At 49.5% G+C, this 22,407-nt stretch overlaps 1 protein-coding gene across 1 annotated transcript in view; it reads left to right on the top strand.

Annotated features, from left to right (window-relative positions):
* Positions 1 to 9,480, top strand: part of f8 (coagulation factor VIII, procoagulant component) — a 128,476-nt gene extending 118,996 nt beyond the window's left edge. Inside the window, exon 25 of the mRNA XM_072505270.1 lies at positions 6,395 to 9,480. Coding sequence (XP_072361371.1) covers positions 6,395 to 6,550 — 156 coding nt within the window. The 3' untranslated portion in view covers positions 6,551 to 9,480. The remainder of the gene's footprint in view (positions 1 to 6,394) is intronic.
* The last annotated feature ends 12,927 nt before the right edge of the window (positions 9,481 to 22,407 follow it).

Below are 22,407 nucleotides of genomic sequence, written 5' to 3'. Positions count from 1 at the left end.
AAGGCGGAGTTTGGCTTGTTAACTACAGGGAAGGCTATGGAGCAGCTGAGGAAGGCGAGGGGGGTGATTTATGAATATGGAGAGAAGGCCAGCAGAATGCTTATGCAGCAGCTCAGAAAGAGGGAGGCAGCCAGGGAGATTGGGAAAGTAAGGGACAGGGATGGGAACCTAGTTCAAGGAGTTTTACAGCAGGCTGTATGAGTCGCAACCCCCAGCTGGACCGGAGGGGATGAGGCAATTCTTAGGGGAGCTGAGGTTCCCGAAGTTGGACAGGGAGCTGGTAGAAGGGCTGGGGGCCCCGATCGGGTTGGAAGAAATAGTAGATGGGCTGAAGGCCATGCAGTCGGGTAAAGCCCCAGGATCGGACGGGCACCCAGTGGAGTTTTATAAAATGTTCTCTGGGATGCTGGGGTCACTGCTGATGAGGACATTTAATGAGGCAAGGGAGAGACGGGGGCTTCCCCCGACGATGTCACAGGCCACTATCTCATTGATCCTGAAGCGGGAGAAGGACCTGGAACTATGCGGGTCTTACAGACCGATCTCCTTGAGAAATGTAGACCCCAAACTGTTGGCCAAAATCTTGTCCTCAAGGATTGACGACTGCATTCCGGACATGATTGGGGAGGACCAGACTGGATTCGTTAAGGGTAGGCAGTTGACGGCCAACGTAAGAAGGTTGTTGAATGTGATCATGTGCCCCCAGAGGGTAGGGATGTGGAGGTAGTGGTTGCAATGGACGCAGAGAAGGCCTTTGATCAGGTGGAATGAACCTATCTGTGGGAGATGCTGGGGCAGTTTGGGTTTGGACGGGACTTCATCGACTGGGTTAGGCTGCTGTATCAGGCTCCCGTGGCGAGTCTACGGACGAACAGGTTGACATCGGGCTATTTTAGGCTGCACCAGGGGACGAGGCAGGGATTCCCCCTCTCCCCACTGCTGTCTGCGCTGGCCATAGAGCCACTGGCAATTGCGTTGAGAGCCTCAAGGGGCTGGAAGAGGCTGGTCCGGGGTAGGGGGGGTGGGGTTGGCTGGAACACAGAATCTCGCTATACGCAGACGACCTGCTCCTATATGTTTCGGACCCACTAGAAGGGATGGAAGAAATTATGAGGCTGGCCAGTTTTCGGGTTATAAATTGAACATTCGGAAAAGTTTGTTGTTCGCGATCCAGGCAAGGGGGCAGGAGAGGCGATTGGGGGAGCTGCCGTTTTGAGTGTTTGTGTTTCAGTGTCTCCCCATCTTTATCCCACTGTCCTTCTTTAAACGGGTCAACAAGGTGATCTCTGGCTTTGTATGGGCGGGTAAGACTCCGCGAGTAAAAAAGGGGATGCTGGAGCGCAGCCGGGGGGTGGGCGGTCTGGCGCTGCCGAACTTTAGTAATTATTATTGGGCGTCGACTATAGCCATGATTAGGAAGTGGGTGGTGGAGGGACGGTCGGTGTAGGAGCGGGTAGAGGCTGCATCATGCAAGGGCACTAGTTTGGGGTCATTGGTAACGGCGCCTCTGCCGTTCCCGCCGGCACGGTACTCCACCAGCCCCATGGTGGCAGCGGGCCTGAGGGTCTGGGGGCAATGGAGGAGGCATGTGGGAGCAGAGGGAGCATCGATCTGGTTTCCAATCTGTAATAATCACCGGTTTGCCCCGGGAAGGCTAGATGGAGGGTTCCGGAGATGGCAGAGAGCAGGGATCGAGAGGATGGGAGATCTGTTCATAGAGGGGAGCTTTCCCAGCCTGAGGGAGCTGGAGGAGAAATTTGAATTGACAGGAGGGAATGAGTTTAGGTACCTACAGGCGCGGGACTTCTTACGCAAGCAGGTCTCAACCTTCCCACTCCTACCACCAAGGGGGATACAGGACAGGGTAGTTTCCAGAGGGTGGGTGGGAGAGGAGAGGGTTTCAGACAATTACAAGGAACTCATGGGGTCAGAGGAAATGCAGACCGAGGAGCTGAAACACAAATAGGAAGAGGAGTTAGGAGGAGAGATAGAGGACAGTCTCTAGACGGACGTGTTGAGTAGAGTCAACGCGTCCACAACATGTGCCAGGCTTAGCCTTATACAGATTAAGAGTATTCACCGGACTCACATGACAGTGGCCCGGATGAGCAGGTTCTTTGGGGTAGAAGATAGGTGCGCAAGGTGTGCGGGAGGACCAGCGAACCATGTCCATATGTTCTGGGCATGCCCGAAGCTTCGGGGATTCTGGCAGGGGTTTGCGGATGTCATGTCCAAGGTGTTAAAAACAAGAGTGGCACTGAGTCCAGGGGTGGCGATTTTTGGAGTGTCGGAAGACCCGAGAATCCAGGAAGAGAAAGAGGCGAACACTCTGGCCTTTGCCTCCCTGGTAGCCCGGAGACGGATATTATTAGCTTGGAGGGACTCAAAGCCCCCGAAGTCGGAGATCTGGCTAACTGACATGGCTAGCTTTCTCTGTCTGGAGAAAATCAAGTTCGCCCTGAGAGGGTCAATGTTAGGGTTCGTCCGGAGGTGGCAGCCATTCTTCGACTTCTTTGGGGAAAATTAACCGTCAGCAGAAGGTGGGGGACTGGAGGACGGGGGGTTGGGGTTTAGTTTAGTTTAGAGTAGGGTGTTAGAAAAGGTCGGACCGAGGAGTGACCTAATAAGAATTTTTTTTTTTTTAAATCAAGATAGATGAGTTACCAAAAGACTGGGCAACACCGGGGAGGGGGGGGGGAGGGGTGTGCGCACGGGGGGGGGGGCGGAAGGAAGGCAGGGAAACCACGAGATATGGGGCAAAATTCTCCTACCCGCCCCGCCACATTTCTGCCCCGACCGGCCGGCGGGAGTCTCCGTAATACCGGCCGGTCAATGGGGTTTCCCATTGTGGGGCAGCCCCACGCCGTCGGGAAACCCCCGGGCGCCGGCAGAACGGAGACTCCCGCCGGCGGAGAATGACGCCCATGATTCCGCTCTGTCCGGAAAATAAAATAAAAGCACAGCCGAAGCCGGGGGGTGCTGGAGGAACCATAGACCGATCCAGAGGGCAATGAAAGGCACGTAGGGTCAGTTAAACGAAGGACAAACTAAACCTCTGTATAATAAAGGAAATTAGCACAGGCGAGAAAAATGTGATGTGTATATATACAACTGTTTATAAATATGAGAAATGCCAATAAAAAGATTTTTTTTAAATGAAAAGGTAGGACCTGTGAGGGAGGAAGACAGCTTTTGCACTATGTTTATATTTGTCTGTATATTGTTTCTTCTGTTGTTGTTATAAAACCATAAATACCTCAATAAAATGTTTATAAAAATAAACAAAAACTGGTTCGTTCACAAGAAATAATCCTTTAAAATATATTTGTTGTTACTCTTTAAATAGCTACGTTCCAGTAAATCATTACTTTAAACATCAGTTTGACAAATGTCAACTATTGCCCTAATGTTCTGTCCTGTGTCAAGAGTTCTGTCAAAATGAGATTCGGGGCTACAAACCCCAGCTCTGTCGCACCCATAGATTCAGCGCTATGAGTGCCACTTTACATCCAAAAAGACATTTGGATGTCTCTAGTGTAATTTTGTGGTAGGTCGCTGGAACTGTGCAGAGTCACTGAACTGGCATAGCAGTCATATTTTCAACCTCAACATTCCAGTTAACACCATCTCTTAAACTCAAACAGTTGAACATATGTTCAGTAGCAAGAAGGAATCACCCACCCACACCCCACCCACCAGCACTATTTAAAGGGATAATTCCCGTACCAGCCTCCCCGAACAGGCGCCAGAATGTGGCGACTAGGGGCTTTTCACAGTAACTTCATTGAAGCCTACTTGTGACAATAAGCGATTTTCATTTTCATTTCATTTCATTAATCACTCTCAGGTTAGTTGCTGAGACTGGCTGTTACGCATTAGTCGAGATGTTTGATGGTTTGATTTGCGGTTAACATTGCAGAAGTCTACAGGGATTGGCATCGCTGTTTTGAAGGTCTTCACATTGACTTCAAGATTTCTGCTCAAATCACCTATTACCAGTCATAAGTGCTGTATCTATCATCACCCTTGGCCTGCAGAACAACAGAGAGATTTAGTTAGACACCTCTGTTTCACTCAGGGGATCTCACAGAAACCTGTTGCAGGTAGCCTTGCAGTCTTAGGGCAGGGTGAGGTGAACATTGTCTGTGGCCGTTATGGTGAATGTGGCTATGCATTTCTTTGCATAGAGGGAATAGCTCCCAAATCTTGAAGTTCACATCCATTGTAGCACAAGAGAGCCGAATGTTGCACTACATGTGGAGAGAGGGGACGATATGGCCTTCTTTCAAACCAGAGAAAAGTAGGAAGAGCATGCATGTGGCTTTGTCAGGTTAGCGAGCTTCCCCATGATACAGGGAGGATGCCACTGACTGCACAATGCAAGTATCACATTTAAATTCAGAGTTATTACGCAAACTCAAAAGGTTCTGTTTCCTTAATGTGAAATTGATGTGAGACGAAGCACATTGCAACAGGCAGGTCAATGCCCATGATCCTGGCAGCTGTCATAATGTCTTTATTCTGCAACAGTCCACTATTGCATAGGTATTTCAGCCAGCACAGAAGATGGCTGAAGGGCAGCAAGTGTTATCTGCTGAGCACTGAGCTTCTGACTTCTGTGTGCAACTCCTGCTTCAGAGAACCTTGTAGCCCACTCTTTGCCATCTTGTGCCATGCCTGTGTCAAATTGACTTCTAGAATGAGTTCCAGTACATGCTCCAGCCAAAATGTACTTCCCCTTTAAGAGCTGAGAGTTGGCTTTAAGTACCACAATCAAGCTTGAATACATGATAGGATCTCATGATTTTGTGCCCATTGCTAAAGCATGTAGCCACTCAGCAGCACACGTAGCACCGGCTGGACCATGCCAACATTTAAATGAGTGGGGCTGGATTCTCCGGTCGCCGACACCGAAATCGCGTTCGACGATGGGCCGGAGAATCCTAATCCCGTCAGAATCGGGGGCGGCGCCAGTTCTGCTATGCTCCACCACATCCAAAACGATGTGTCTGATGTTAACCCTTTACTACACTTGTGCTACGCATAACATTACAAGGCGTACGTCGGGCCACATATCCATGGCCTCAGGATATGGCCTGGGCCCGCCCCCGATGCTCCGCTCCCAACCGGCCGAGTTCCCGACAGCGTGGGACTCAGTCCAGCGCCGCCACAGTCGGGGGAGAGCCGATCCGCGGGCAGGGGTGGACATATTCGGGGCTGGGGGCACTGTGGTGGGGCAGTCCGGGGCGCGCAAGCTGGCTGAAGGGGGTTACCATTTTGCGGGCCAGGTCCACAAGTGGCATCCGCCATGAAGCAAGGCGTGGCCCCTGTAGGCCGCCACCATGCGCATGCGCGGCCACGGACCCAGCAATTCTCAAGGCTGTATCGGCAGCTAAAGCTGGGAGCTCTACGCTGCTCGTCTGCTAGCCCCCCCTGGAACGGAGAATCGGTGGCTGTTTCAAGACAATTTTTTCGTCGTGGGGACTTAGTCTCCAGAACAGAGAATCCAGCACGTGATGTTACGTGAATTGGAAATTGTGAATTCTCCCTCAGTGTCCCCGAACAGGTGCCAGAGCATGGCGACTAGGGGATTTTCACAGTAACTTCACAGCAGTGTTAATGTAAGCCTACTTGTGACACTAATAAAGGTTATTATTATCATAACCCAAGCCTTGGGTGTTTTTTTTAAGCATTGCCTTATTAACCAAAGTCCTTTTAAATGAATTATACCTGACTCTTTTCCAAATTTGACCTCAGGAATGTTCTATAATTTAATGTTACAGTCAAATAATGTGCCCGTTCCCAAAATTTACGTCACTCACATTGTAAAGAATTTATATAGAGGAGTGATGGGGACATTGAAATAAAAGTAAAACAAAAATGTTTTATGATGAGCTGGATGATTGAGCATTCACATTGTACTCTTGAGACTTGAACGCCAAAATCTAATCTGACACAACACAGAGCTATATTGCTTGCCATGTGAGGGAGTTCTGCACTGTCAACAGTGCCGGTACTCTGTCAGGCTGAGGTAAGTGGCCAAGGGCATTTTTAAGAGCAGGGGAATTAATCCCATTGCCCTGACCAATATTTATCCCTTAACCAACATCATGAAAAACAATTACTTGGTCATTATCGCATTGCCGTTTGTGGGAGTATATAAATTGTCTGCCAGGTTTTCCACATTACAACAGTGACTACACTTCAAAAGTTATTTTTTGGCTATTAAGTGCTTAGGGATGTCCTGCTGTTGTGAGCGGCGTTATATAAATTTTTTATTTTTCACAATCTGACTGTAGTAAACAATTCTTCCGAGCTCCACCACAAGGTTCATCTGTTAGTCTAATGACAATTTGTCTTTTGTTCCTTGACTCTTGAATTGTTTATTCCACAGGTATTTAAAGGGAATGTGGACAGTAACAGCCAAGTTCAGAACACCTTTGATCCTCCCATATTTGCTCAGTATTTGAGAATTCTTCCACAAACCTGGCAACGAAATATTGCCTTACGTGTCGAGGTATTGGGATGCGAAACAGAACAGAGGCTTTAAAGAGAAAATAAACATATTAAAAATGAGCAAAACTAAATATAGTTAAAAAAATGAAAGTAAATGTAATAATAAATAGCCAGATTTCCAAGTTCTGCTTCTCTTCCAGTGTATCATGTCAATGTATATATGTAAATGTGGCAGCTACCTAGAGTCTATTGAGATTATGATCCCTTTCATGTTGGTCACAAGATTATATTATACATTATATTTACTATTTGTCTCCTGCTAGAATGAGAGGAGCCAGAGTATTGATTAATTAAACCATAAGTAACAATTATGTAAAAACAATATTTCTAGGTTATCTCACAAGCATCCAGGCTTGATAAAACCTCTCCTTCATACATCTGTGATCTTTAAGGATTTTAGTAATGCTTATGAAGCAAAGACTGATTACTTGCTATTCAGAAGAAAAATGCCATCATTTTTGAAGCTCCAATCCATATCTATCCAACACGCTCCTCTGTTTAGATAAAGCAAAATACTGTGGCTGCTGGAAATTGAAATAAAAACAGAAAATGCTGGATCGGTAGAAGGCTCATTTAAATCTGAAATGTTGGGCGGGATTCTCCAACCCCTCGCCGGGTGGGAGAATCGCCGGGGGTCAGCGTGAATCCCGTGCCCGCGGGCCTCCGAATTCTCCCACCCCCCAAAATCCGGCGTGGCGTGAGTCGCGCCGCCCGCCTCGGAGAATGGCGGGGTCCGGCGCGACTCAATGGGCCCCAGGGCCGCCCGTATTCTCCGGCCTGTAATGGGCCGAAGTCCCGCCTGCTGGTAGCCGGTCCCGCCGGCGAAAATTGGAGTTGGTCCCTTACCGGCGGGACCTGGCGGCGCGGGCAGCTTCCGGGGTGATCGGGGGGGCGCGGGGGGGATCTGGCCCCGGGATGTGCCCCCACGATGGCCTGGCCTGCGGTCAGGGCCCACCAATCCACGGGCGGGCCTGTGCCGTGGAGGCACTCTATTCCTTCCGCACTGGAGGCCGTGGTCATCCGCCATTCCCGGTGCGGAAAGTGACTCTATGTGCGCATGCACGGGGATGATGTCAGCAGACGCTGATGCTCCCGCACATGCGCGGACCCGCGCCGGCTGGCGGAGTCCCATCGGCCCCAGATGGCGCATCGCCAAAGGCCTTCCACGCCGGCCGGCGGGGCGCAAACCGCTCTGGCGCAGGCCTAGCCCCTGAAGGTGCGGAGGATTCCGCACCTTTGGGGCGGCCCGATGCTGGAGTGGTTCCCGCCACTCCACTGCGCCGTTTCTGCCCGCCCCGCCGATTCCCAGAGAATTTCGCCCATGAACTCTGTTTCTCTCCGCAGGCTGCCAGACCTGCTGAGTTTATCCAGCATTTTCTGTTTTTACCTCTATTTCGATGAATGTATTCCACCGAGTTAATTCAGAAGCAAACAAAATTTACTTTCTGGTATCCAATTCTGTTCCCTAGATTACTGCCGGTAGGGGGATGGTTTAGTACAGTGGGCTAAACAGCTGACTTGTAATGCAGAACAAGGCCACCAGCGTGGGTTCAATTCCCGTAACGGCCTCCCCAAACAGGCGCCGGAATGTGGCAACTAGGGGCTTTTCACAGTAACTTCATTGAAGCCTACTTGTGACAATAAGCGATTATTATTATTACTGGTACCATCCAATAGTTGAAGTTTATCATGAAGATAAAACAAGTAGTCTGGTTTGTGTATTTCAAGATGGACTGGAAAGTTTAACTTTCCTTCATCTCTTTGTATAGAGTATGTCTACTTGTGTTTATCTGCCCAAATGACCCTTCATATATGAATGTATTTCCCTCCATGTGCACAGTGCATGCTTATGGCAGTTACCTAGAGTCTATTGAGATTACGATCACTTATTCAGTATCACAGATGTATTAGACATGGGGAGTGTTGATACTTGTATCATCTGGATGGATGTGACCTGACCATAGGTTAAAATACTCCAATCTTTTAGTAAATACCCTAAAACATTCTAATTGACAGTTTAGTCTGGATTTTTTTTTCTAAAGTGTACTTCTAATCCACCTATCCCTGATTTCCTCTGTGCCAGCTAGGGTGATAGACAGATCAGCAATCTTAAGTTATTTATCAATGGAAACATGCTTCAGCTTGCTGGACTGAGGAATGACAACCATAACAAGATAACAAGAACATACAGCTTTTTTTAAACCAAAAAAAATCACTTCCTTAAATATGGAATAAAAAACATTGGTCAATTGACCCAACTTATTCTTGGCGACCTTAAACATCTTCAAGAATTCTCCGCAATATATTTAATCTCACAAGGGAGGTTAATAACAACATTAAACAGATATCCTGAAATTTCTGCTCAAGCCTTGAAATATATTCATAAAAAGCCCAAAATAGCATTTTACACATAACCTTACCTATCATTTGTTTAGATAAGGACAACCTCAGTCTCAATGTTGCTATTTTGAAATTTGCCGACTAATTTGTGTTGTGTTGTGCAAAAGTGGAAGTTGTCTGCTCACCCCTTTCAGAAAGAGAGCTGGGGGGCGGTGGGGGGAATGAGGGTCGGGGGGGAAGAGAGATTTAACCTGAGGGTCACCCCACATCAGGTAAGGGACTAGGTTCATAGTAACTAAGTTCATGATAACATCAGCCAGTTATCAGCCAGAATTGAGCTCACGCTGTTGGCATCGACTCTGCATCACAAACCAGCCATCCAGCCAATTGAACCAACCAACCTCCCCTGTGGTATACAGTTTCTCAGTGAGGTCATGAAAATCCTGCGAGTTGCTATATTGTTGTTCATAGATAGGACCTGTTATTGGAATCGCCGTGCATGAAAATAAAGGATGTAGTGAATGAGGGAAATCTGGTGGACATATTGATCTGGTTTTGAGAAACCCTTTGATAAAAATAGAGCTTAGTGCAATTAGGGGAAAGGACAGGAATCAAGCAAGTGTGGGGAAAAAAATGAGGGGAGGGCTAATTTCAGTGAGTTGTAAAGGAATCTGGCCCAGGTGAATTGGAATCAACAACTGGGAGGTAAATCTGTATATGAGCAAGATTTAGATGAGTTTTAGGCTTGAGATATTCTCACAAGGTGGAAAGGTGAGGTATCCAAATCTAGAGCTCTCTAAATGACTACAGGTGTAGAGATTGAAATGAAATAGGTAAAGAACTCTTACGATATTTACAGTGGGAAACCAAGCTGATACAGAAAGTACTGAAAAAGAATGGAAAAAGGAAATTAAAGGGACATTGACAATTTATGAAAATAAACTTTTAGGTTACAGAAAAGGGAACTCAAAAGTCTTTTATAAACATATTAATAGTAAAAATAGGTGGTCAAAGGTTGGATAGGGATGACGTATCCTAAATTGCTGAGGAAAATAAGAGTGGAGATAACATCGGCTCTGGTCATAATCTTCCAATCCTCCTCAGAAATGGTTATGGTGCAACAGTACTGGAGCTTGTTCAAAAAGGGGAGGGAATTAAACCTGGCAACTGTAGGTATATCAGCCTAATGTCAATGGCGGGGGCAATTTTTACAGACAATAACCTGGGATGAAATGGATTGTCACATTGAAACATGTGGGTTAATAAATTACAGATTCGTACACAGACAAATTGTGTTTTATTAATTTATCACAGAATATAAATGGTAGAATGATGCAACAGAGAAAGGTCTTCATTTGATATATAGTGCCTTCATCAACACTTTGGTACAGCTATCAAATAAGTCCCACTCCCTATTATTTCCTCACAGCCCAGCATTTTTTTTCATTTAAGTATTTATCCAATTCTCTTTTTTGTTTAATATTTCTTTATTCTCCTCCTTTTTCACATTTTCGCCCAAATTTATACCCACCAGCAATAAACAATAATCAGTAACAAATATGTCAATCCCCATATCAATAACAACGATCCCGTCCTCCCACCAAACCCCAAACATTAGCCCGCATGTTCACATAAACAGATAACAAAAAGGGATCAGGAATCACCCATAGTCACCATCAACACACACTGCCCCCCAACCCCCACCCACCCCCCCCAACTATAGTTCGATGTTATCCAGTTCTTTAAAGTGCATGATGAATAATGCCCATGAATTGTAGAACCCCTCCATCCTCTCCCTCAGTTCAAATTTAACCTTGCCAAGAGTCAAGAATTCCAACAAGTCCCCCCACCACGCCAGGGCACAGGGTGGAGAGGTTGCTCTCCATTCCATCAGGATCCGCCTTCGGGCGATCAACGAGGCGAAGGCTACGATATCTGCCTCTGCACCCATTTCCAACCTTGGCTGGTCCGACACCCCGAATATGGCCACCCGGGGGCCCGGGTCCAGTTTCACGTGCACCACTTTAGAAATTACCCTAAAAACCTCCTTCCAGTAATCCTCCAGCTTGGGACAGGACCAAAACATATGAATGTGATTAACGCGCCCCCCCCCCCCCCCCGCAACGTTCACACACATCTTCTACTCCTTCAAAGAATCGGCTCATCCTCGCCCTCGTGAGGTGTGCTCTGTATACCACCTTCAGCTGTATCAGCCCCAACCTCGCGCACGAGGTGGAGGCATTCACTCTCCGGAGCACCTCACACCAGAACCTCTCCCCCATATCCTCTCCCAATTCTTCCTCCCACTTTGCTTTGATCCCTTCCAGTGGTGCCTTCTCCTCTTCCAAAATAGCTCTGTAAACCGCTGACACTACCCCCTTCTATCCAATTCTCTTTTGAACAATACCATTGAATCTGCTTCCTCCACTCTTTTGGGTAGAGCACTCCAGATCACAACAACTCACTATGTTCTATGCGTCAGTAGTGGAAGGAGCAAATGTTTGCGGATGGGGTGCCAAGATTGGTCCTGGAAGGTTTTGAGTTTCTTGAGCTGTGCTGGGCAACCTGCGGCCAAGAGACCATTGCGATTTACCAGGGTTCTGAGTGCAGCCTGCGGCCGAGAGGCCATTGCGATTTACCAGGGTTCTGAGTGCAGCCTGCGGCCGAGAGACCATTGCGATTTACCAGGGTTCTGAGTGCAGCCTGCGGCCGAGAGGCCATTGCGATTTACCAGGGTTCTGAGTGCAGCCTGCGGCCGAGAGACCATTGCGATTTACCAGGGTTCTGAGTGCAGCCTGCGGCCGAGAGGCCATTGCGATTTACCAGGGTTCTGAGTGCAGCCCACAAGACATTTTATTGACTGTTGCCCATGCACAGAGTTACCGCATTCTGAAGATTTCCATCCGCATAGCATTTTTCCTCCCAGTAGAACTGAAATGAAATGCACATAAAGCAATAGCATGTGAGACGAGGTGGGTGTTTATTGAATAAATTGACTTTGAAAGGCATGCATTCCATCTGTTTCTAATTGAGCGTAAATGTTTGTTCGTTTTTACCACTTAAAGTTGATAACATTCTATTAATTCATAAATGAGTAGCATTTTCTATAACTTATGAAATATTCAGCATACATTACATGTATTCAATCTTATTCAAGGGTCATAATTAGTGAACAAGCCGGATTTCAATCCTGCAGCCCAATGAGATGAAGAAGGGCTATTCATAACGTCCCACTCACTAGCCTAGGTTGTCCATCACTGTTCTTGAGAGTTGTTGGGAGATCCACTCAGGCAAGTAGTGAGTATTCCATCATATTCCCAACTGCTGCTTTGTAAATGGTGGAGAGGCTTTGGGGAGTCAGGAGGTGAGTTACTTGCCACAGGATTCTTAGTCTCTGACCTGCTCTTGTAGCCACAGTATTTATATGGCTAGTCCAGTTCAGTTTCTGGCTATGGTAATCCCTCGGATGTTGATAGTAGGGGGAATTCAGCGATGGTAATGCCATTGAATGTCAAGGGGTGATGGTTAGATTCTCTCTTGTTGGAGATGGTTATTATCTGGCACTTGTGTGGCATGAATGTTATTTATCACGTGTCAACCCAAGCCTGGATATTGTCCATTTCTTGCATTAGGACATGGACTGCTTCAAGTCTGAGGAGTGGCAAATGGTGGTGGACATTGTGCAATCATCAGCGAATATGCCCACCTCTGACCTTATGGGGGAAGTCATTGATGAAGCAATTGAAGATGATTGGGCCAAGGACACTATACTGAGTAACTCCTGCAGTAATATCCTGGAACAGAAATGATTGACCTCAATCACAACTGTCTTCCTTTGTGCCAGGTATGACTCCAATCAGCAGAGAGTTTCCCCAAATCCTATTGACTCCAGTTTTGCTCGGGCTTCTTGAAGTTACACTCTGGGAAAATGCTGCCTTGATGTCAAGAACAGTCACTCTCACCTCACCTTTGGAATTCAGCTCTTTTGCCCATGTTTGAATGAAGACTGTAATGAAGTCTGGAGCTGAGTGGCCCTAGTGGAACCCAAACTGAGCATCAGTGAGCAGGTTATTGTGAGCAAGTGCCGCTTGATAGCTCTGTTGATGACTCCTTCCATCACTTTGCTGATGAACAAAGTAGACTGATGGAACGGTAATTGGCTGGGTTGGATCTATCCTTTTTATGTATAGGACATACCTGGTTAATTTTACATGTTGACAGCGAAAGATTTACTTGTTATTATGCACCAATCTCCAAAGGTTGACCAATGCAAACAAAGAATGGCTAAATCTAACAGACTATTGGTTGTATGAATATAAACAGTGGTCTGAATAATGTCCTCTGAAAATGAGAGCGAAATGGACACGTCAAAATATTATCTAGCACAAAGACATTGCGTCGTGTTCCCAGTTTCATCATGGCCTCTAGAATCTATGATTCTATGAGTATGGTTGAATATGGTTAGCAGGCAGGTCTGGAAATCAGCAGCCCGACCGTGCTATGCAAATTGAAGGTAATAGGTTCATTGAGTTCATTAAAAAGGCAATCAACGACTTCCGGTGGCGGCTATGAGGGAGTAGGTCGCACATTTGGTGGCTTCCGTTTCGGTCGGACCTTTGGACCTTTTCCCCCAACTTTTTTGCGCTTTTGAGTACGGAACTGGAAAGCAATAGTACTCAGGCACAGGACTCATACAGAATTGTATGGACCTAAGTAGCCAGAGGGACCGTAAACAGCAGAAGAAGTGGTCGAGTAAGGGGACAGTGGAGGCTGTGAGAGAGACCAGCATGGCTGGTGTTCAGAGCAAGGCGTCGACAGCCCAGCCCACAATGGAGCAGCTGCTGCAGACTACGCAGGAGGGATTTTTGGCTCTGAAGCGTGACAACTTGGAGCCGCTACAGAAGTTGATTGGCCGGATGGGAAAAAGGCTGGATGATCAGGCTGAGAAGCTCCTGCAATTGGAGAGGTCAGTGGAGGAGCAGGCTGACTTTCAAACGGTGGCAGATGTGGAGATTCGGAGGCTGAGGGACCAGCAAAAAGTGCTTCTGGAAAGGCTGGAGAACCTGGACGACAAATCTCGCCGGCAGAACTTAAGAATCGTGGGCCTCCCGGAGGGGGCAGGAGGGCTAGACACTGCCGCATATGTGGAGGATATGTTCCAGAAGTTGCTGGGGAACGAGGTGTTCCCGTGCCCGCCGGTGGTGGACAGGACATACAGAGTGCAGGTGAGGCAGCCGCGATGAGGGGGTCCCCCACGAGCGATGGTGGTACGTTTTCACAGGTACCTGGACAAGGAACGGGTGTTGAAATGGGCAAAGAGCACACAAAGCTGTACTTAGGACAATACCATCCTGCGTGTTCACCAAGATTTGAGCGCTGAGGTGGGCAGGAGGAGGGGAGGCTACAGGCAGGTGAAGGAGATACTGTATAAAAACAAGGTGAAATTCGGGCTGCTTTTTCCAGCGCGACTGTGGGTTACGTACGAGGGTCAGCACCACTATTTCGAGGAACCCGAAGAGGCGATGGACTTCATTAAGAAGCAAGGGCTGGCCCTGAGCTGAGGACGTTTGGACTTGTGTTAGAACTTTTAAGTATATGTGGTGTCTCTCCAGTTTTCAAAATTGCCTGCATGTTTGGGTTCGTTTTTGTCGTTTCTTCTTTTGACCTTTTTAGGGTGTTGGAAGGTGGTAGGGATGTGGGTTTTTTTTGGGGTGCTTTTTGCGTGGTTTACCTGAATGTTTACTGTTTGGGCTCTGATGCACGATCAATTACACAAAGACGAGAGTTGAATGCCACTGAGGCTTTATTACACTAAGCTGTGTGGCCTCCTACAGCTGGTGAAATGGCTGCTGTATGGGGAGCACACATATTTATACTCCACCTACTGGGTGGAGCCAGCAGGCAGGGAACTACCCCCGTACCTGTAATACAGGGCCTTACCACAAATCACCTAATACATACATCAGTGGTGACTACCACATTCACCCCCTGTTTGAATTGAGTCCGGCGGGGGTGGTAGAGAACTATATGCAAGTACATGTTTTAACTACAGAGAAAAAATGGAGTCCCGATTAAGTTACAGGTTCAGTCGGTTTGGAGCCTTGATCTGCCGTTCGGAGCCCCGCAGTGGTGGCGGCGATCCCGGTGTCGATCTGGTCCTCGGTGACTCCTGGAACGTGCCGAAATACTCGTCATCCTCGGGCGTGGGCAGGGGGAGGACGGATTGTTCTGGGGCGGGGGCTGCGGTGGGGTGCACCGGGGAAGGGGAGGGTGGTGCTGGGTCGAAGGGGTGTGTGTGTGTGGAACCAGATGGTGCCAGGTCCCTGAGGGAGGCAGTATCATGGCAGCCGTCAGGGTACGCTACGTAGGCGTACTGCGGGTTGGCATTGAGTAGCTGTAGCCTTTCAACCAATGGGTCCGCCTTGTGGAGTCGTACGTGCTTCGGGGAGGACCTCCTGCCAGCGGGACGCCGGGAGATTTCTGGACTGTAGGGTCAGCTGGACGGCCCTCCAGACCATCCCATTCTCCCTCTCCACCTGCCCCTTTCCCCGGGGGTTACAGCCATTTGTCCTGCTCGAACCGATACCCTAGTTGAGCAGGAACTGACGCAGCTCATCACTCATGAATGAGGATCCCCTGTTGCTGTGGATGTAGGCGGGGAAGCCGAAAAGAGCGAAGCTAGTGTTGAGGGCTTTGATGATGGTGGCAGACGTCATATCAGGGCATGGGATGGCGAAGGGGAACCTGGAGTACTCATTGACCACACTGAGGAAGTACGTGTTACGGTCGGTGGAGGGGAGGGGCCCTTTGAAGTCCACGCTGAGGCATTCAAAGGGGCGGGAGGCCTTCACGAGGCATGCATGGTCTGGCTGGTAGAAGTGTGGTTTGCACTCCGCACAGACCTGGCAGTCTCTGGTGATTGCCCTGACTTCCTCGACGGAGTAGGGCAGATTGCGGGCCTTGATGAAGTGGTACAAACGTGTGACTCCTGGGTGACAAAGGTTGTCGTGCAGAGTCCGGAGCCGGTCCACCTGTTCGCTGGCACTTGTACCTCGGGATAGGGCATCGGGGGGCTCATTGAGCTTACCGGGGCGATACAAAATCTCGTAGTTGTAGGTGGAGAGCTCGATCCTCCACCTCAAGATTTTATCGTTTTTGATCTTGCCACGATGTGTGTTGTTAAACATGAAAGCTACCGACCGTTGGTCAGTGAGGAGAGTGAATCTCCTGCCGGCCAGGTAATGCCTCCAATGCCGCACAGCTTCAACGATGGCTTGGGCCTCTTTTTCGACGGAGGAGTGCCAAATTTCGGATGCATGAAGGGTTCGTGAAAAGAATGCCACGGGCCTGCCTGTCTGGTTGAGGGTGGTGGCCAGAGCGACGTCTGATGCATCGCTCTCGACTTGGAAGGGGAGCGTCTCGTCGACTGCGTGCATCGCGGACTTGGCGATGTCGGCCTTAATACGGTTGAAGGCCTGGTGAGCCTCGGCCGTTAGGGGAAAAGATTGGATTGGATGAGTGGGCGGGCCTTATCCGCATAATTTGGGACCCACTGGGCATAGTAAGAAAAGAACCCCAGGCAACGATTGAGGTCCTTGGGGGAGGGGGAATTCCATGAGGGGGCTCATGCGGTCGGGATTGGGCCCCAGAACTCCGTTCTGGACCACATAGCCGAGGATGTCTAAGCGGTTTGTGCTGAATACACACTTATCCTTCTTGTAAGTGAGGTTGAGGAGAGTGGTGGTGCGGAGAAATTTGGCAAGGTTGGCGCCATGGTCCTGCTGATTGTGGCCGCAGATGGTGACATTGTCAATGTACGTGAAAGTGGCCCGCAGGCCATACTGGTCGACCATTCGGTCCATTTCCCGTTGGAAAACTGAGATCCCGTTGGTGACGCCAAAAGAACCCTGAGAAAGTGGTAAAGGCGGCCATCAGCCTCGAAGGCAGTGTATGGACGGTCCGCCTTACGGATGGGAAGCTGGTGGTAGGCGGATTTAAGGTCCACAGTTGAGAAGACCCTGTACTGTGCAATCTGATTGACCACATCAGATATGCGTGGGAGGGGGTACGCGTCGAGCTGCGAGTACCTATTGATGGTCTAGCTGTAGTCCACGACCATTCTGTGTTTCGCCCCAGTTTTCACCACTACCACTTCGCCTCTCCAGGGGCTGTTGCTGGCCTCGATGATTCCTTCCCGAAGCAGTCGCTGGACTTCGGACGTATCATAGAATTTACAGTGCAGAAGGAGGCCATTCGGCCCATCGAGTCTGCACCGGCGCTTGGAAAGAGCACCCTACCCAAGCCCACACCTCCACCCTATCCCTATAACCCAGTAACACAACCCTACACAAAGAGCAATTTTGGACACTAAGGGCAATTTATCATGGCCAATCCACCTAACCCGCACAACTTTGCACTGTGGGAGGAAACCGGAGCACCCGGAGGAAACCCACGCACACACGGGGAGAACGTGCAGACTCCGCACAGACAGTGACCCAAGCTGGGAATCGAACCTGGGACCCTGGAGCTATGAAGCAATTGTGCTAACCACTATGCTACCATGCTGCCCTGGTGGGCCTCATGAAAATCCTGTCCTGGGCGCTGTACCATCTGCTCCTGGTGGCGACGGGTTTGCAATCTGGGGTTAAGTTTTCAAATAGGGAAGGTGGGTCAACCTTTAGGGTCGCGAGGCCGCACACAGTAAGGGGTGGTAGGTGCCCGACCAATTTCAATGTTAGGCTCTAGAGGTTGCTGGAAGTCCAGGCCGAGTAGGAAGGCAGCGCAGAGGTTGGGGAGGACGTAGAGGTGGAAGCCGGTTAACTCCGTGCCCTGGACAGTGAGAGAGGCTATGCAGTATCCTCGGATCGCCATGGAGTGGGACCCGGAGGCCAGGGAGATTCTCTGATTGGCAGGGTGTACCACGAGGGAGCAGCGCCTTACCTTATCGGGATGAATGAAGCTGTCGGTGCTCCCGGAGTCCAGAAGGCAGGAGATCTCATGCCCATCGATTTTCACATTTGCAGAGGCGGTTGCTAGGTTGTGTGGGCGGGACTGGTCAATCGTGACCGAGGCGAGACGCGGCTGATCGCCGATGGTGGCAGACGATGGGCTGCCCGGGGGGCATGGGTCCTGGTAAGATGGCGGCGCCCACTGGCCGTGCGTTGTCCGAGGTGGGGAAGATGGTGGCGCCCACTGGCCATACGGGGGGGGGGGTCGGAACAATAGCAGCGACTGAACGGGCCTGGCACACCTCTTCGAAGTGCCCCTTGCCGCAGGCCTTGCAAAGGGTGCTCCAGGCCAGGCAGCGTTATCGCTGCCCACAGAAGTAACATTTGGGGCCCCCGGGGTTGGTTGGCTGCCGCGCGGCACAGGCGTGGGGTTGGCTGAGTGGGGTTCCCGATGGGGTGGCCATCTGCGGAGTCCACGATGCGTAGGAGGGGTGGGCCGCGTGGCCGGGGGTGTTACACGAGGCGACCGTCAGCGAGAGTGCAAGCTTGTTGGTTGCCGCGAGGTCGAGCGTGGCCCCTTCTAAAAGGCAGTGGCGGATGTAAACTGACCCTATCCCCATAACAAAAGCGTCCCTCATAAGCAAGTTCGAGTGTTCCGTGGCCGTGATGGCCTGACAGTCACAGTCTCTGACTAGGGGAATTAGAGCACGCCAGAAGTCTTCTACTGACTCGCCAGGAAATTGACTGCTCGTGGAGAGGATGTGTCTGGCGTAAAGTGTGTTAGTCCGCTGAGCGTAGTTTTCTTTCAGTAGCGCCATGGCTTCATTGTAGTTCGGCGCATCCTGGATAAGCGGAAAGACGTTGGAGCTCAGCCGCGTGTAGAGGATCTGAATCTTCTGAGCTTCCGGAATTGGGTCTGGTGCAGACCTGATGTAAGCTTCGAAACAGGCTAGCCAATGTTCAAAGTCCTTTATGTCGTTGCCTGATTGCGGATCCAGCTGCAGGCGCTCCGGCTTGATGCGGAGGTCCATCTTCTGAAAACTTTAGTGTAATAAATTGATGCACGATCAATTACACAAAGACGAGAGTTGAATGTAACTGAGGCTTTATTACACTAATATGTGTGGCCTCCTACAGCAGCTGGCGAAATGGCTGCTATATGGGGAGCACACATATTTATACTCCGCCTACTGGGTGGAGCCAGCAGGCAGGGAACTACCCCCGTACCTGTAGTACAGGGCCTTACCACAAATCACCTAATATATACATCAGTGGTGACTACCACAGGCTCGTTGATTATTTGGCTGGGGGGAAAATAATAAAGAAAACAGTTAAAAGGGTTGCTTCAGGGGAACTTTGTGCAATCTTTTTCTGTGTCTGTGTGGGAAGGACTGAGAGTGCCTGTTATTTCTTATCTCTATTTTTTTCTTGTATAACTTGAATTGTGCTATTGTGGGGGTTGTTAATGACTTGTATAGAGTGTTTGCTTAAGTAGGGCTGATCTGGGGAAGTGGTATGGATGGGTCGGGGAGCGGTGACTGGGAACAATGGGTGGGAGACGTGCTGGCGCCGAGGCTGGGAGCCCCAGGCTAGCTGAGTGGGGTTAGTCAATGGTAGCCGAGGTGGGGGGGGGGGTGCATATAGTTAGATTAGAGCAGGGATTAGGTGATAGGATGGTGTTGTAGCCATCTGGGATGGCCACTTCCCGATTACAAAATGGACACTTTGCAAAGATTGCAGGAAAAATGGACAATACTGAGAAAACAAGCAGGTTTAGGGTTTGTCTGTTTATTGTAGCTGCAGTTCACAGACAAGCCCAAAACTGTAGGCCCATTAGCATACTAATGGCCCATCTCCGGAAACAAAAGAGTAACATTTAAGTAACCGATACTGAAGCAGACACCCCGGCGCCAGAGGAGACCAGAACAAAGCAGGCCAACGGCCACCTAGGACCCGCCCAGCCATCAGGGCACCCACCCCTTTATTGGATGAGATCAATATGAATGATCAAGAAACGCCCAATTGATTGGGGCCAAGTTCAAGGCCCGCCCAAAAGAGCGTGAAGCCCCTTTGGGTATAAGAAGGAGCCCCAAGAGAGAATCGTTCTCTTGGATCCGGCTCTCACTGAGGAGAGACCTGTCCACCAGCTGCACCAGAAGCAAGTAAGTCCAAGGTCAACGCTCGCTACCAGACAGATGACCTTAGCTGTTCCCCTGTACCAGTTCCACCCCAGCAGCCTCAGAACCGAACAACGGCCATTGTTCCTCTGACTGAGCGGGTGCCCAAAGCTAAGTATAGGCTTTTAGCAGTAGTGATAGTTTAGTCTGGAGTATTTGTGCATGAGTATATTTAACTGTGTGTGTAAATAAATAAGCATTTGACTTTGAACTAACTAACTGGTGTATCGAGTCTTTGATCAGTATTCGGTTTGAGCCTTGTGGTATTATCGAAAGACACCTGGCGAATCTAGAGCAAATGTAATTAGAATTAAGGAAGGCGACCATATTGACCGCCACATTCAGAGCCAAATAAATATAGCAACATTTAGCAACAGTGTTGCTAGGAAGGAGGGGGGGGAGTCGTTCTGCTGACAGGGATGGAAACTGGGTCAGGAGGCTGGCCAGATGAAGCGCGACACATGGCTGGGGGGCTGGCTAAGGAAAGGAGATGGCTGATTGGCAAAGTAGGGGGCAAAGTGCCCCCCAGCCAGGCTGATCACCTGGAATGTTAGAAGGTTAAACGGGCCAGTGAAGAGGGCGCGTGTGTTTGCGCATCTGCGGGTTCTGAAGGCGGACATAGTCTTGCTGCAGGAGACGTACCTGAAAGTGGCAGACCCGGTTAGGTTAAGGAAGAGCTGGGTCAGTCAGGTCTTTCATTCGGAGCTCGACACTAAGGCTAGGGGTGTTGCGATCCTGATTAATAAAAGGGTTCAATTTGAGGCGGAGGGCACAGTCGTGGATGGGGGTGGCAGGTTCGTTATGGTGAGGGGTAAGCTCGAAGGGGTGAGAGTAGTCCTGGTCAGTGTGTATGCCCCTAATTGGGACGATGTGGATTTTATTAGGAGGATGCTAGGGAAGATCTCTAACTTGGACTCGCGTAAGCTGATCATGGGCGGGGACTTTAATACAGTACTGGACCCGAGCCTGGACCAGTCATGTTCAAGATCGGGCAGGTTGCCAGCGATGGCAAAGGAATTGAGAGGGTTCATGGAGCAAACGGAGGGAACAGATCCGTAGAGATTTAGCCAGACGACGGCGAGGGAGTTCTCGTACTACTCCCACGTCCACAAGCTGTACTCCCGAATTGACTACTTTGTTGTGAGTAGGGACCTGCTGGCCGGAATGGTGGGTGCAGAATATTCGGCAATTGCCATTTCGGACCATGCTCCGCACTGGGTAGACCTGCAGTTTTGTAAGGACAGCTTTCAGCGCCCACCATGGAGGCTGGAAGCTGGACTACTCGCGGACTGTAGCCATGTAAAATGGCTGACTCCCGATTAGAATGGCCAAACCCCGATTTAAAATGGCGAACGGAAGAGGCTGATGGGAAAATCAGCGAACAGGACTCAAACAGACAGCTGCAGGTAAAACAGTGTATTCGCCTCTGGAGAAGCCAGACCAAACCGATACCTGCAGCCATCAACATCACAACAACCCAGCAATCTGCATACTAAGCAGCCATCCCCGGGAACAATTGCTACAAATTAGCAACACAAAGCCGACCCAGACCTTTCGGCGCCAGCAGGAGCTGACACAAAGAAAGGTAAACGACCACCCCTCGATCAAGGAATCGCTCCAGTATTGGAGAATATCGAACCAAGTGATTGGGACCAAGTCCAATCACTTGGAACCAGGTACAAGGTCCACCCCGAGAGGCGGGAAGCCCCTGGGAACTATAAGAATAGGGGCCAAGTTCAACTCGCCCCTTCTTCTCCTCTCCGCACCCTTCGAGACCCTTCTGCAAGAGAACGTAATTTCTACTCCAAAAATCGCTACCAGATAGGCACTCCTGACTATCGACCTGTACCGGCTTTTGAATCCCGCAGGCTCAGAACCCATTCAAAAGGCCATTCATTTCCCTGACCTGGTGGGCCATTTCCAAAGTTAAGTATTGGCCTGTTAGTTGTAGGAAGTAGCTTAGAAGTAGAATTAATGTATAAGTATTAATTGCTGTATATAATAAATGAGCGTTGATTTAACTCTTACTAAGCGGTGTGTTGGATTATTAATCATTACTCGGACTTGAACCACATGGTGGTATCAGAAAGATACCTGGCGACTCAAGAGCAAAGGTGACAGAATAAGAGCAATTAAACTAAGGCTAAAACGAGCAACAGGACGAGGCGGTGTTTGAGAGGCTGAGGAAATGCATGCAGAATTACCTGCAGGTGAATGATACTGGAGAAGTCTCGGCAGTGGTGAGAGGGGAGCTGATTTAAATCCGGGCGTACTGGGACAGGACAGATATGGCAGATTCGGACCGACTGATTAAGGAAATTCTACGGACGGACAGGAGTTACGCGGAATCCCCGAGGCCAGAGTTACTCAGTAAACGACAGAGGCTGCAGGCCGAATTTGGGGTGCTGACTACAGGCAAGGCTGTA

Source organism: Scyliorhinus torazame, chromosome 5, assembly GCF_047496885.1.
Source record: "Scyliorhinus torazame isolate Kashiwa2021f chromosome 5, sScyTor2.1, whole genome shotgun sequence".
NCBI classification, from domain to species: Eukaryota; Metazoa; Chordata; class Chondrichthyes; order Carcharhiniformes; family Scyliorhinidae; genus Scyliorhinus; species Scyliorhinus torazame.
This window is presented reverse-complemented; position numbering and strand designations above follow the sequence as displayed.